The 14,789-nt window shown below is 32.3% G+C and overlaps 1 protein-coding gene across 2 annotated transcripts; it reads right to left on the bottom strand.

The window, feature by feature from the left end:
• Positions 1-2,282: 2,282 nt before the first annotated feature.
• Positions 2,283-14,107, bottom strand: LOC106667606 (putative DNA helicase Ino80). Of its 2 annotated transcripts, XM_014395658.2 has the most exons (29): positions 13,762-14,107; positions 13,544-13,684; positions 12,356-12,456; positions 12,103-12,296; positions 11,877-12,038; positions 11,648-11,809; positions 11,427-11,525; positions 11,164-11,322; positions 10,928-11,097; positions 10,581-10,800; positions 10,296-10,383; positions 9,938-10,229; positions 9,673-9,875; positions 9,468-9,608; positions 8,364-8,473; positions 7,542-7,734; positions 7,378-7,468; positions 7,082-7,283; positions 6,889-7,017; positions 6,606-6,828; positions 6,413-6,540; positions 6,255-6,349; positions 5,952-6,183; positions 5,791-5,893; positions 5,636-5,733; positions 5,470-5,574; positions 3,072-3,147; positions 2,625-2,714; positions 2,283-2,551 (listed from the first exon to the last, which is right to left on the bottom strand). In XM_014395658.2, the coding sequence occupies exons 2-29, from the start codon at positions 13,675-13,677 to the stop codon at positions 2,379-2,381; spliced, it is 4,173 nt and encodes a 1,390-aa protein (XP_014251144.1). In that variant the 5' UTR covers positions 13,678-13,684; positions 13,762-14,107; the 3' UTR covers positions 2,283-2,378. The 2 variants fall into 2 exon arrangements, with proteins under 2 accessions (XP_014251144.1, XP_014251145.1); XM_014395659.2 differs by lacking the exons at positions 2,283-2,551; positions 2,625-2,714 and adding an exon at positions 2,851-2,949.
• Positions 14,108-14,789: the final 682 nt, after the last annotated feature.

Here is a 14,789-nt window from a genome sequence, read left to right as displayed (position 1 = left end):
TTTGGAAATTATGATGAGTCAACACTATGACAGGTTTTTCAATTAATTTTTAATAAAGTTGGTACACAACTTGTAACACGCAGTGACAAACTTTTATTTTTATTTATTTATTTTTTTTTTTTTTTTGTAAAAAAAAAATATCTTTGATTTTATTATATTAATATAATAGTATAAGCTTAATGAACAAATGTTTAAAGTACTTAAGGTATATTTCTTTCAAAATAGTTTCATTTCTTTTATTAAAAAATAATTAAAGTATTATAATTATATATGAAAGAATTTGCTGAAGATAAGGTGGATAAACATATTGATTTTCTATAAAAAACAATCCAAGGTCTAACAATTATTTCTGAACAATTAAATCACTTTTGATAATAAATAATTTTAAAATTTAACTTTTTAGATCCATATTTCATATATTTTTACCCTGTCTATATCTGAATAAACAATTTAAGTGGCGCTTAACACGTTGACTGCGTCCTATGCTTGGCCAATTTGGTTACCTATGGTGGTACCCCATTTATCACATAAAGTGGTTTTCTGATAATTAAAAATAATTATTTCTTCATATTTGTATTACATTTGTCTAAGTGATATAAATTATTTGAGCCAACAGTTGTGCCCGCCCCCCAGCACTAAGTATGGTTAGGCAATATGAAGTAGGCAACCCGCCGTTCAAGTTAAGTTTGTTTCAACTTCAATCATTTTCCCTTTACATAATCATACAAAATGGGTAAATAATTAATTAAAATAACCAAACACATACACAGAAGAGCAAATTATTGGGTTGTCCGGAAAATAATGCAGGATTTTAAGTTTTCATTAAAAAAAATCTATATAAAATATTCTGTTTACGTTTACAGGATTACNATTTTGATTAAAGAACATTGCTTTAAAGTAACTAGTTTCTTTTTTTTTGTTTAATACCAAAATCCTGCATTATTTTCCGGACAACCCAATACATGGTTTTCACATATAAAAAAAAAAAAATCGCTTCCAGTTGAAAAAAATTGAAATGACACGTTTGCCCTTTCTGAAGCGGATGTAGGAGGTTTGAACAGAACTGTGCAGCAGGTGAAGTGGAGAGAGTGTTTAAAAATTAATGGGGAGGATGCAGACCATACACAGGAATGTAAAGAAGGATGCATTTGCCTTGCAGTCAACGTGTTAAGGAGAGAAATGTTGAAAAGCAGGAAGTCGTCTCTTTTGCTCTGCTAGTGTTGGGCTGATCTCGTGGGGTTGCGTCCAACGGTTACCTTTTTCTCCTCGTGAGTATTCCCTTGTATGGCACTGCAATATTTCCAATGGAAAAATCAATTTGTATATGCACACGCATGCAACAATTCTTTGTTTTATAACGAATAATGTGTCACCCACTGGATTGTGCTTATTCATTTGAATATAAAAATTCTAAATAAAATCAGGCAAAACAGCACATAAAACCAGTTAGGCCAAAACTAAACCTCTAATGTATAAACAAAAGAAATGTAAAATAGTTTACATGGAGCTATGGTGGTAGCCGACTGGTTAGCGCATTAGACACTCACCTCGTAGACTCATGGTTATGGATTTGATTCCCACCGTCACCCCTGGTACTGGATGCAATAATAAATCAAAATTTAACTTATGGATGCTACAATTACAATGGGGTGTGACAACAAATGGAATGAATATTATTCAGAATTGGACAGTTTATTGATTTTTGTCGATTTTCAATGATTACTTTTTCCAAAAGGGCTACCAAACAATTTTTTTCTACAGTTAATTAATTTTTTTTTAATAGTTTGTTTCACCACTTAAAATATTGACACATGAAAATTTAAAACATTTATAAAAAATATGGTACAATTTTTAATCTCTAAAAAGTCTTTATGGCTATTTATTTTTTATTTTTTTATTTTTATTAAGCTTAAAATATAATATAAATTATACAATGAAATAATTATACAAATAAATAAATATATTTTTGCATTATTCAGCTATTTATTATTTAATTTGTAATTTGTTCAACTTAATTAAACTATGTGAAATTCATTGACAGGATTTATTGGAAAAAGATTTGTATAGATAGTTTATAAATGAATAATTTTATATTGTTAGGGTCTTATGTGTAATTTTTAATAAATTATAAGAAATATATTGCTTGAAAAGTAGGCTTAATAAATGTATTAGGTTCTTCTGTAAAAAGTTTCATTTAATTAAAAATTGGCCTTAATCTTAAATACATAATTTGTTTATACATATTTACATAGTTATTTAAAAATCTTAATGGAACTTGATAATTTAATGTTAAAATGAGTTCCACAAGGCAGTTGTGGCAAAATTTAAAAATAATGACTAGTAAAATGTAAAACTATATACAGACAGACGTTTTAAAGTTATTCTAGTTGTAAAGGAGGAGGGGGTTGGAATGATGCTTGGGTTGAACGAATCGGCACAGGGAGGTGTTGTTTTGTTGTGCCCCTTCCAATTTTGGGCCCCCTTGAGCCCTGGTTGCTTGGCCCTGCTGGCTTCAACCTCGGCCTACCCGGACCCCTCTTCACAGCACCAACTATGAACAATTACAAAATTTTAAATGAGTCATACGTTTTAAATAAAAGATGTATAAAAAAAAGTTTATTTACCAGAGGGGAGGATGCCCGGGACACTCTGCCTGGTCAGGCCACCTCGCAACGGGTTCCTGGGAGGCCTTCCTCGTTTGGGTCTTGCCCTTTCTGAAGAAAGGCAAAACAAAGCAGTAGTTTTAATATTGTGCACTATTAAACCAAATGTTTTACATGAAAATATTAAATATAAATATTAACTTCACCATTATTACAGTGCTATTACTTATTAACAAATGAAACGGACAACTCATAAAATATTTATTAAATTCAAAGTGAAAAACTTGAAAAGAAAATTTTCTTTCTTCAAGTCATCTCCGAAGAATGTTCCAAAATTTACGGTTTGCTACAAATAACGCATTATTTCAATTAAAACACCTTGAGAATTCATTGCTGCATTGAAATTATTATTCTGAGGCTTTCTTTTATAATCCCCAAATGATAGAAGGCATACAAGCTGAAAATTACCTGATTTAACTGGACGTCTAATTACTGGTATATCTGGGTTTGTCGTTTCTGACGTTTGTACAGTTTCTTCAGAACTCTGACAAAAATAAATAACATTTAAAATCCTTTATTTAAAGAAATTATATTCACATTTTTTTAAGTGTATATGCATGTTCATGTTTTCCTTTTGTGTGTTAAATTTTTGTTTGAGTGTGAGCATGGTTAAGTAATACTGAATTTATTTATTTAGAAGAACTAATATTTTATATTGTGTGTACATTGGAAGTTACTGATGATATTTAGGGTGTCAATGGCATACATAAATAAAAAACTTCATAGAAATGTTTCCTAACATAAACCAATAAATTTAAAGTTAAAAATATAATCTAGGTATAATTCAATAGATTTTGTTCATTGCATAAAAGACTACATAAAAATGTAACAATTTAATATATCTATGTTTGTATTGGGGGTGTATGCATAAGTTTTTTTCGATTTTTCAAATTTTGATTTTCCCCCTTATAAAGATGATCCTTTATTACCTGCTGGCTCTGTCAGCTCTAGGGAGGGAAATGCCCTATTGAAAGAGGTAACTGATCCGAAAGGTCAGGCTAGAACCGACTAGGACGCATACGACATGGAAGCAATTAATTTTTTTTTTAAATTCATAACTTCTATCTGAGTGACCAGCCTTTACTTATAACTGTCTTGCGGATTAGGGTCGTGGTCAGAAAAACAATTATGGATGGCGCTGTAGCCGTGCCTATATTCTGCTGTCAGAGGCAAAGCGAGCAGCTCTCATGAGCAGCACTGTTAAGTCTTAACGAGTAAGAGAGTATGTATCTGGGTGATATGTCTGTATGAGTGAAAAATTAAATAAGATTGTTCTCTGTAGACCCTGAAGAAGACGAAATATATCGTTGAAAGCTCAGCGGTGGTACAAAGCACTATTTGTTTTCTGACCACAACCCTAATCCAAGAGACTATTACAAAATTCATTTGAGGCATTGCTTGTTATATGAGTTCACTCTCAAGTGATGAAATTTATGTGGAATTTACGGAGATTCTTAACATAAGTGGTTCAGACGTTTTAATAAGTGAGAGAGCTGAATCAAAGACGAGCCTCGCTGTCAAACGCCAAAGAAGCTTAACAAGCGAGGTCAAACTAACTGTAGATAGCTATCAGATTTCAGGTACTTTGCACAACAATAGAAAGAAGAGTATTTTCCCTGTGCTATGTTGTGAAACTTATGAACGGTGAATTGTCCTAAGCTTGAGGCATATCACACCTGATTAAGAATAAATCGGAAGGATTTAATTCCTATTTGGTCACTGAGGATGAGAAGTGGGTCCATTATAAAAATGTTAAATGCCGAAGGACTACTGTCGTCGAGAGCAGGATTGCACCCTCTTAAAGTCCTATTGTTTGTTTGGTGGTATATTCGAGGAATAACTTATTTAGAACTGATACCACAGAATTATACGCTTACTGTGCCCAGCTAGAGCGTCTTGAGTCAGTGTTGAAGGAAAAACCTCCAACCCTGGAAAAATGGTAGCAACTTTGTGCTTTACCATGACAAAAGTTGCATTCACTAATAGTAAAATTGCAGAGTTAGGCTGGTCACAGTTGCCCCACCATCCGTACTCTCCAAATCCGCCCCTTCAGATTTTTACTTGTTCTAGTCTATAGACAACCACTTAAAAGATAGGGAATTCGTGATGAAAACACTGAAAATTGTACTTATAGATTTCTTCTCATCTAAATCATCAGACCTTTACAAACAGGGGATATTTCTACTACCAGAACAAAATCAATTTATATTTTGAGTATGACTTTTTTCGGAAAACCCAAAATACCAATATTTTTGAAATCTTTGATTCAGCAACACAGACAATAAAAAATCTGTATATATAAAACAGTTCCATGACTGACAGACAACGCATTAAATCAAGGATCTAAAGGGCTGAAATTTCGACGGTGCATTCCTACAATGACATAAATAGCACTAAGAAAGGATTTTATGAATTCTCATCCCTAAGGGGATCAGATGGACAATTTTTTTACCATGAATGGACCAAAGTGTACTGAAGAAGAGAAGAATTCAAGAAATGAGACATTATATTACAAAGCCATACAAGCACTCTGCATTGTACAAGAAAAGTACATTAAAACTGAGTCCCGTGTGGATGAAGTCATGAGTAAAAGTAAAAGTTAATAAATAAAAAATGGATTAACCATAACTAAAATATACTAGTATCAAAAAAAAGGTCCTTATCTACGTTAGAATTAATGGCTATGAACAAATAAAAACTATAATATTTAGTGTACTCAATAATGTATAATATTACATTAAACAATATTATCAAAAAATATGTAATAATAAATAAATAAATAATTCCAGCTAAAAGAAATACTTACTATATTTACAGTTGTAGTAGATGGTACTGCTTGATTAGCTAATGCATTAGAGGCTTGGGATGGATCAACACTGACCTCTTCAGTCTTAATTTGTTTAGCTGAATCCTAAAATAATATATAGAATAATTTAAACTTGAATTTTATTGAAGATATCTTCGTTGTTAACCTTTAAATTGCTGATGGCATGTTTCCTTTTACGTTCCCTATCTCTTACATCCTGCCTTGTTTCTTCTATCTGTTTTCTTTCCGCTTGCTTCTGACGATCTTGAATAAAATAATGTTTAAAAATGAATCTTTATTAATTAAAAAATGTCGGCTTACATTTCTGTTCTATCTCTGCATCATCGAGCAAGAGAGAAACAACTTCTTTCGGCTTTAGCGTATCCGGTTTGAAGTTTCCTCCAGATATGACCATCCGTTGAATCTATGAGTGGCATTTTTTTTTAATTTTCATGATGGGAAGGTGATATTTCAACACATACCTCACTCTTTTCCTGAGCTCTTTGCAGTATCCTCTCTTCAATCGTCCCCTTGCATATTAATCTGTACACAGTCACCTGTTTAGTCTGACCCAACCTATGAGCTCTGTCCATTGCCTGTTGATCGACTGTGGGGTTCCAATCACTGTCATAAAATATTACAGTGTCAGCAGCAGTCAGATTAATTCCCAAACCTCCCGCTCGAGTACTTAGGAGAAACACAAAAATATCCGCCCTGAAAATTTGACCAATTACTAAAGGATATCCATGTGTATAGTCTTATATGTTTTGTTTAGACATATTTACCTTGTTTGAAAATCAGCCACCATATCACGCCTGTCTGATATTTTCGATGAGCCATCTAACCTCATATATGTGTGCTTTCTGTACCACATGTATTCCTTAAATGTCACAATTAAAAAAGGAAAAATTATTAATAATTAATAATTTTAAAATTATCATACTTCCAAAAGGTCAATCATCCTAGTCATCTGAGAATATATAAGTGCTCTATGGCCTTGCTGTTTCAGACGAGTAAGGAGGCCATCCAAAACATAAAGCTTTCCTGCATCTGTCACGAGAGTTTGTTTATCTAAAAAATTCAATTAGTACAATATAAATTTAAAAAAATTATGCAAGTGCATGTGACAGATGTACCTGGCACAGATATATTAGACCAGCCATGAATCGGTCTTACAGCAAGAAGACCGCCTGGTGAAACTGGGAAAAACCGTGAGCTGTGAACAAGTTGTGCGAGTTCAGGACTTCCATACCATAAAACCTGAGAACCGACTGGCCCTTCACATATCATGTGCCTATTCCAGTAATTCGCCCAACTTCTACTTGCACTGTACATTTCTCTCGATTTGCAAATCTCAACCTAGTTAAAAAGACAAAATTGTACTCAATATGAAATGATAGAATACAAAATAAAGCATACCTTTAAAGTTGGGATTTTCAAAAATGGCGGAAAAGAAACAGGATGACATTTTAATATCTGAGGCTTTCTAGGAATGTGATCAAACTCTGGAAGAAGTGGTATCTGATCATTTACCGCTTTACCTGAAACCTTTAAAACTCAGTTTTATTATTTAATTAATTTATTAATTTTATCTTTTTACTTTTAAAATTACCTCAATTTTTTTAGAACGCATTATCCTATGCTCTAGAGTTTCAGGTACTGAATTAATCACCACAGTGTCGTGACAATAAACCTGATTTTGTAAAGACACAAAGAGAAATTCATCTGGAATCTCGACCATTCTAACTTTGTAAAAACATCTTTTCCTTTTCCAATTGTGAGCTTCTTTGTTAACCAATGCTAAATGCAACAATCTAAAAAAAAAATTTAAATAATTTTGGTTAAAACGACTGTCCAGTTAACATTTTCTAAAGGTACAACATAAATATAAAATTTGATAATTTTTACCTATTCAAAATCCCTCCAAGAGTTAAGTCATATAACTCGCCAGGAGATACTCCAACAATTCTTGTGAAATTAAACAAACTGTTGTCATCATCTTTAAAAAATAATAATAATAAACAAATAACATTAATATCGAGGTTCTTTCATAATTCAATTGTACAAATTACTTTTAAGCGATGAATTAATGTAATCCGGCATTAATATTGACAACAAGTTGTATAAAATATGCTTTTTGGATTGAAGCATTGTTTGCATGAGTCCTTCATCAGTAATCAATTTTGGTACAACGTAATCTTCACTTGAGTATGTCAACGGTGCATACGGCTCTCGCCTTTCAAATAATTCAGGATGATTACAAACCTGCAAAGTAGTTGATATTTTCTAGACATTTGTACTTCTTTGTCCTATAAGGGGAAAATGAATCTAAATATTCAAATATCCAACTAGTATCATTGATAATTTATTAAGAATTAACATAACGTTTAAATCCTGGTGGTGATTGTGAACATATATCAAGGTTTTTTTAGTTCAAAAATGAAGATTGATGAAAATCCCCTTACAAAAACAAAACCATTCTGCATCATTTAAAGTTAAAAAAAAATAAAATATATATATATATATATATATTATATAACCTAATAAACAATTTTTAAACCATTCAGAACAGTGAGCATTACATTGCGCTCTTGCTTTCACCAGTGATGAACCCCTACACAGGTAATGCGAGCATGATATTGCACTCCAGTCTCTTTACTTTTAGACTGAAGTTCAAAGAAGTGGTGTGTTGCTTACCATGGTAAACAATGGCATTATGTTTTCTAAATTTTTCACACTAAAAATAATAACTTAAACAGTAAACTGCTTCTGTGAACTTGAATCTAAAAGTGAAGAGAGTAGAGCGCGATTTACTCTCAGCAGCTTGGAGAATGAAGAACACTGACCATCCTGAATTGGTTAAAAGTTAGATTATTTACTTAAACAATCATTACCTTTCTAAACTGCATAACTAAATTCATCAAATTTGATGTTATGCTCTGAGCTGATTGGTATGACCCTGATGAATGTAGAAGGTCTTCAATCTTTATTTTTTTCTTAAGACCTAGAATAAAAAACATTATTGCACTTATTTTTAGGTTAATGACATTTAATTTCATTGTGAAATGTGTTGAGGTGTGTGAACTTGTAACATATCATCTCTAATCACCCTGATGGACTTGGAGAAAACAACAGAAGATAGGTAGATCAGGATGATTTGATCAAGCTAAAAGTCGACGGTGTGTGCTATTTTTAAATTAATGTGAGACATTGCTTGCTATATAATTTCAATCTCGGGCATAAAGCAGCGGATGTCTGTTGAAATGTATGTGCAATTTAAGGCGATAACGAGTAACTGAACGAGAGGGTCAATGGTTCAGACTTTTTGTAATGGAGAGAGATGAATCAAACACTAGTCTCATTACGAAAGATCTAAAAGCTTAAAAGCTTTAACTTATTAGTGGTATTGGAAGGTGACAACAAATTAACTTTTTAATTTTGATTGGTGGTTTAATCCCTATTTAGTCCCTGGAGATGAGAAGTGGGGTTATTTGAGAAACAATTTATTGGGAACTGTTACCATGCAACCAACCTTTACGGCACAGGTAAACTGTACACAGGTAGAGCATTTAAGGAACAACGTCCAGCTCGTGAAAAGAGCAACATCATGTTCAAACATGATATCACCAGGCCACAGCTGCCCTCGTAGTAAAATCACAGTTAGGTTGCAACAAATGCCACACCCTCTGTAATCTCCAGACCTTGCCTGTTCAAATTTTTACTTGTTCTGCTCCCTAGACGACCACTTAAAAGGCATAGAATTTTTGAACAAAAATTCTCTGAAAATCAGGCTTTCATATTTCTTCTCCTCTAAGTCATGAGACTTTTACAAAAGTGGATATTTCTACTACCAGAATGTTGGCAGTATGCTATAGAAAACTAAGGAAATTCTGTTTTGGAATAAAAAATAAAATCAATTTATATTTTGAAAGTTTGACTTTTTTATGAAAATCAAAAACTTACGCACAAACCAATATATTTTCTATTCATTTTTATACCTGAATATAAAAGTTTTTGCCTGGTTGTCAAGGGGCAATATACCATGATTTCTATCTTATCTGAAAGCTCATTTTCAACATCTGTTTTGACACGACGAAGCATAAACGGTTTCAAAATCATATGCAGTCTTGATAAATGCTCTGAAATAGATAAAAATTAAATTAAAGAACAGGAGGGAAAAGTAAATAAATATACTAGCCTTACTTTCATCAATGCTTGTTTTGTGTTCAGCATGGCTCTCAATATCTTTAGAAAACCATTCGTTGAACTCATCATGTGAATCGAACATGGAAGGCATTATGAAATGAAGGAGGGCCCACAGTTCAGCCATGCTGTTCTGAATCGGTGTTCCACTCAAAAGAAGACGATTACGGCAATTAAAACCGAGCAGAAGTTTCCATCTCATGCTAAAAATTAATTTAATCATGTAAGTTTAACATTTCTGTATGATAATGAAGATTCTTAATACCTCTGAGTACTTTTGATTGCTTGAGCCTCGTCCAATATTAAATATTGCCATTTGATCCTGTTGAAATATTTAAAATCGGTGATAACAAGCTGATAACTTGTTATGACGACGTGGAAACTGGCTTCTTTCGTGTGAATGTCCTTTTGATCCCAGAACTGCCTTAAAATTTTCCTCTCCTGTTGGTTTCCCCAATACGGTACAACTTTAAAATCCGGGACGAACCTTGCCATCTCCTGCTGCCAGTTGTGAAGTGTAGATGCAGGAGAAATGATGAGAAATGGTCCCCAAACCGCTATAGAGAAAAACATAAGATTTTTGATTATTATTACAGAATTAAACTTAAAGAGTCTAGACTTACAATATTTCTCAGCAATGTGGCAAAGAAAAGCAATGGACTGGACAGTTTTACCAAGACCCATTTCATCGGCAAGGATTCCATTTATTCCCTAGAAAATTAATTAGAACAAAAGAGAAAAATTAAAATTAAATTTTATATTGTGACAGTCTGCGATTTTCTCTGACAGACCAATCACAAATAAGAAATTGTGACAAGACAAATCAAGCAAAAATAAGCAGAGCTGGATGATCTGATATGAACAAGCTACAAATCAACTTTTATCTTTTCAAGTTTAAAAATATTTACCTGATCATAGAGATTGACTAGCCAGGTCATTCCCTTAATTTGGTAACCTTTCAGAACACCTCTGAATATGGTTGGTTGTGGTTTATCCGGTCCTTCTTCAGGTTTTGTTTGGGAATTTGCCATTTGATTCTTAATCAGAAGGCCGAATTCTTTTGCTCGTTCTTCTTCAGCAGAACAAGCCTTTTCAACTTTTATTCTCACTTTATCTTTCTCCACCTCACTGAAAATATAACGCTTTGTAATAGCCATTTTATTATCTTAGGAATTAATAGTATTTTCTTCTTTATTTCCAGCTGAATTTATCACCCGTTATTAACAAAGTTGTCAACCTATTAATAAAAGCATACCAATCGTAATCGTCGATACCAGCCAAACGTGGATTTGCATCTTCCTCTAATTGATTTAAAATTCGTAGCTGCTCTTCAGCAGACCCACCGCCGAGTTTTCGAGACATGAAATGGGCATACAATTCAGTCTGGGTGATTAAAAAGTTCAGTTTTCTTTGTTGCCTTTTTGCCTGTTAAAAATATTAAAAAAACAATAACTTTCTAATTAAAAAATTATTTTAATTACATTTTAATACCTCCATTAATTCGACATCGAGCTTCCTCTGCTCCTCGGCCTCTTTTTCCATCCTTCTCCTTGTTTCCCGTTCAACTCTTTCAAAGCGTTTCCAGTACATTTGCATTTCCCTTGTGAGCCTTTTCGCTCGCCAAATAACCTCTTTCATATTTTTCTGGGACTGAAATTGACACAATGCACATTTCAAAATGTCAAAATAAAACTTTAGACTTGAATTATAAATCTTTGAATGAATTAAGATTATAATTTTTGAATTATAAATACCTGCATTGCCTTCTGGCGCCAATGCCTCATACAATAATTTGCCACTCTTTTGCAACTAGTCAATACTTCCTTGTGATTATTCATTTTATACCTCTGCACCTGGAAGTGAATATTACTATTATTATTATTAATTTTTAAAAGGGTTTTTATTATTATTATTAATTTTTAAGGGTATTTATTTATATTAATAATAATTATTACTAATCAATAATAAAATTTACCTTCCCCACTTCTTTCTTTGCCATATTTGCCCATATTTTTCTTCTACGGTGCAACATTATTTCTGCAGCCTTCGACTGAGTAACTTTCTTTTTATGTGCTACATTTTTCTTAGCTTTAGAAAGAGGTTTTATGTCTTCTTCAATACTATTTTTAGTCTGGTTCTAAAACCAAACAACCTGTAGCATTTTGAAGTATAACCGTAAAAAAATAAGTAAAAACAAAAAAAACCTTCGCATCAAAATTAAAACTTTCAGGAAGTTCGACTTTAATTTTTTCCTTTTTCTGCGAAAGCCTTTTCTTTTTATTGAAACCAGCAGTTGCAATTTGATGTTCAGGAAACTTGTCATAGTTTGATAGTAATCCTGTCGAATAATACTGGTACTGGCGATTCTACAAGAGATAAATGATAAAAACAATTCATTCAAATCAATAATTTAAATTAAAAAAAAAAAACCTTTTGATGTTTATAAAAGCTATTCCGATGTTTTTTCATCATAACATGTTGCCTAAGCATAACTTTGAGATCCTCCTCAGTGATCTCATCGTCAGATGAATCGGATGTGTCACTGAGGAGGACATCTTGCAGCCATCGTCTGTCCGGCCCAACGTTGTTAATGTTATAAAGGCGAAGTTTGTCTGATATACGGTCTACAAATAAATAATTCATTAGGAATTTTAATAAGAAAACATTTGTACAATAAAACAACCTTGTTTAGTTGTTGTAACGCCATTCCATATGGTTTCCCCCGTATAAGCATCAACGCCTGCTAATTCTGTTTCTGAGTCACTGGAAGCTTCTCCCTCCTCTCTAAAACAAATGAAAATAAAATAAATTTTATTTGACCAAGATTATTAACAACATGAAATTAATATTGTTTTGGCAGATTATGTTTTCAATATGATACAATATAGAATTCAATTGGAAAAAATTGAAATATTGTTTTCAAACTTCAATAAACAACACTGTTTTAGATTGTGAAATATTATCTCAACCAAGACCTTACATAGAAAGAATAATTAATTGAAAGAAGTAACTTGGTAAATTGACCACTAAAACGTAAATGGATTAATATTTAATAAGTAAAGAAGTATCACTTCACTAAACAGCTCCGCCATGGCCACTTCATAAGTCGCTGAGAATCCAATCCTGATTACACGACATTTGAAAATGGCAAAAAGAGGGAAAATTCGAATAGTTCTAGGCTGAAATGGAGAGTTGATGACTGAGAGGATCAAAGTCATGATGGCTCATATGATAGAGTAGCTGAAGGTCGTGGGTTCAAATCCCGCTTGTGACACTTACTTTTTTATCTCAACCCAGATCTTACATATAAAGAATAATTAATTGAAACAAGTAATTTGGTCAATTGACCACTAAAATGTAAATGGATTGTGAAATGTGATGGGGTTTGCGAAGTGATGAACCTGTAGCTTAATCATCAGGTAACAAAAGCTCATCCAAGCTCAATTGGGATACAGAGGCCGCCATCCTTTCCATTTCCTATTATTGTATTCACTATGTAAACCGAACATCTTTACACATAGCTTGATCATCTCAGATCATCCTGGACTGAATTTATTAGCTACATATTTCAGCTTTTTCAAATCAATAATTTTCAACCACTTTACCAGAATGGCCAGAGGCTACATTGCAGACCTTAAATTTCATACAGTTGAATTCAAAGAAAAAACTAAAATGTAGAAACTATGTATATGCAAAAAGAAAAATGAAGATTCAGTAAATATATATGTAATGATTATTTCCACAATGTTTTACCACCTGAAGGAGTATTTGTACTTATAGACTTATAGGCATTGAAATAATTCAATACTGCTGAGTTACTGTTATGTTGACAGAAAAAATCTGTTGAAATAACTAATTGTAAAGTACTAACCCTACTGGCTGTTTCAAAAATTCCTCGACAAAAGTCAAAAAAGATTCAATGTCCAAACTCTTCTCTAACTGCTGATGATGAAGAGGCTTAGCAATTTCCGTTTTTACAACCATTTTCGAAACTTCATCACTCATCCTGAAACTGAATTGGCTCGAATTATATTACGGCATTTATTCATTCAGTTTTTAAACAACAATAAATTAGTCATACAGACTTACACGGATTAACATGAAATTCCTACAGGAAGGACTAGTATACACTTGTCCATATTACCACTGACGGTTGACATTAAAATAAATATAAAATTGATTTTTCCACCCGAGTTATAACCTTAACGTAATAATGTATTTTAACCCATCTTGTATTTTTTTCAGCGTAAAAAAGTAAGGGCAATCATGTTAAAACCAAACGCAAGACAACCTCCGGTAGTCGAACAAAGGCTTTAAACAAATCTCAAAATGTTCGCAGTCCCAGAGTTTATCCCCATTTTAATATCTTTATAGTCTTTAGAAATAACTCGACTGTGGCCCTTTTTCCACAGCTGGCCGAAACTCTCCTTTAAAATACAAGAGATTCGATTCCGCCATTCTCACCATTCGGCCAATATTGAACTTTCAAATATTTTCTGCAAAAAATATATTGGTATATCGTAAAAAATAATATAATTATATTTAACTATAATAAAAATATGCTTTTTTGTAATTTTAATAAATATTTTTGTTCATTTTATTGAGTTAAAAACTCTGTTTCAGACCGCCACAAGTACAAGAAACTCAAACTAAGCTAACGGTGATTTTCAAGGGAATAAAAGATGGATTTTCACCCTTTTAATGTGAACCATTAAATTTAATCGTCGGCTTCATTAATGATTAGGATAAAGTACAAAATTTAATTTTTAAAATTTCTACTAGACTTTCACATTTAACAATACCATTTTAAAGATTAATTGTCTCTCCCTTAAGAACTATCTACCAATATTAGTTTTGATTGTATAAAAAAACGTATATATGTATATATTTATTTATTTATTTGTTGGTTTAAGTTAGAAAAAAATTTCCATGTGCTGTTCTGTTAAACAAATAAAATAAAAAAAAAAACATGAAAATGTTTGCTAACATAAACCAACAAATTTAATGATACAAAATTGTCTTAAAAATTCCATGTTTAAAACAAAACATATTTATGTTTATATCACAGAAATTCAGTTTAATAGCATCTGTTTAATGTAAGAAATACTATTTATCAC

This window comes from Cimex lectularius, unplaced genomic scaffold (genome assembly GCF_000648675.2).
Source record: "Cimex lectularius strain Harlan isolate CLEC.00 unplaced genomic scaffold, Clec_2.1 scaffold74, whole genome shotgun sequence".
NCBI lineage: Eukaryota > Metazoa > Arthropoda > Insecta > Hemiptera > Cimicidae > Cimex > Cimex lectularius.
This window is presented reverse-complemented; position numbering and strand designations above follow the sequence as displayed.

What these genes read in the sequence shown, in the direction of transcription:
- LOC106667606 (XM_014395658.2), bottom strand. Translation starts at nt 13,677, where the DNA reads ATGAGTGATGAAGTTTCGAAAATGGTTGTAAAAACGGAAATTGCTAAG. An exon ending in TTTTTGAAACAGCCAGTAGG is followed by an intron (nt 12,457 to 13,543) that starts GTTAGTACTTTA and finishes CATTTGTTTTAG; the next exon opens with AGAGGAGGGAGAAGCTTCCA. An exon ending in CAAAACAAGCATTGATGAAA is followed by an intron (nt 9,609 to 9,672) that starts GTAAGGCTAGTA and finishes TATCTATTTCAG; the next exon opens with AGCATTTATCAAGACTGCAT.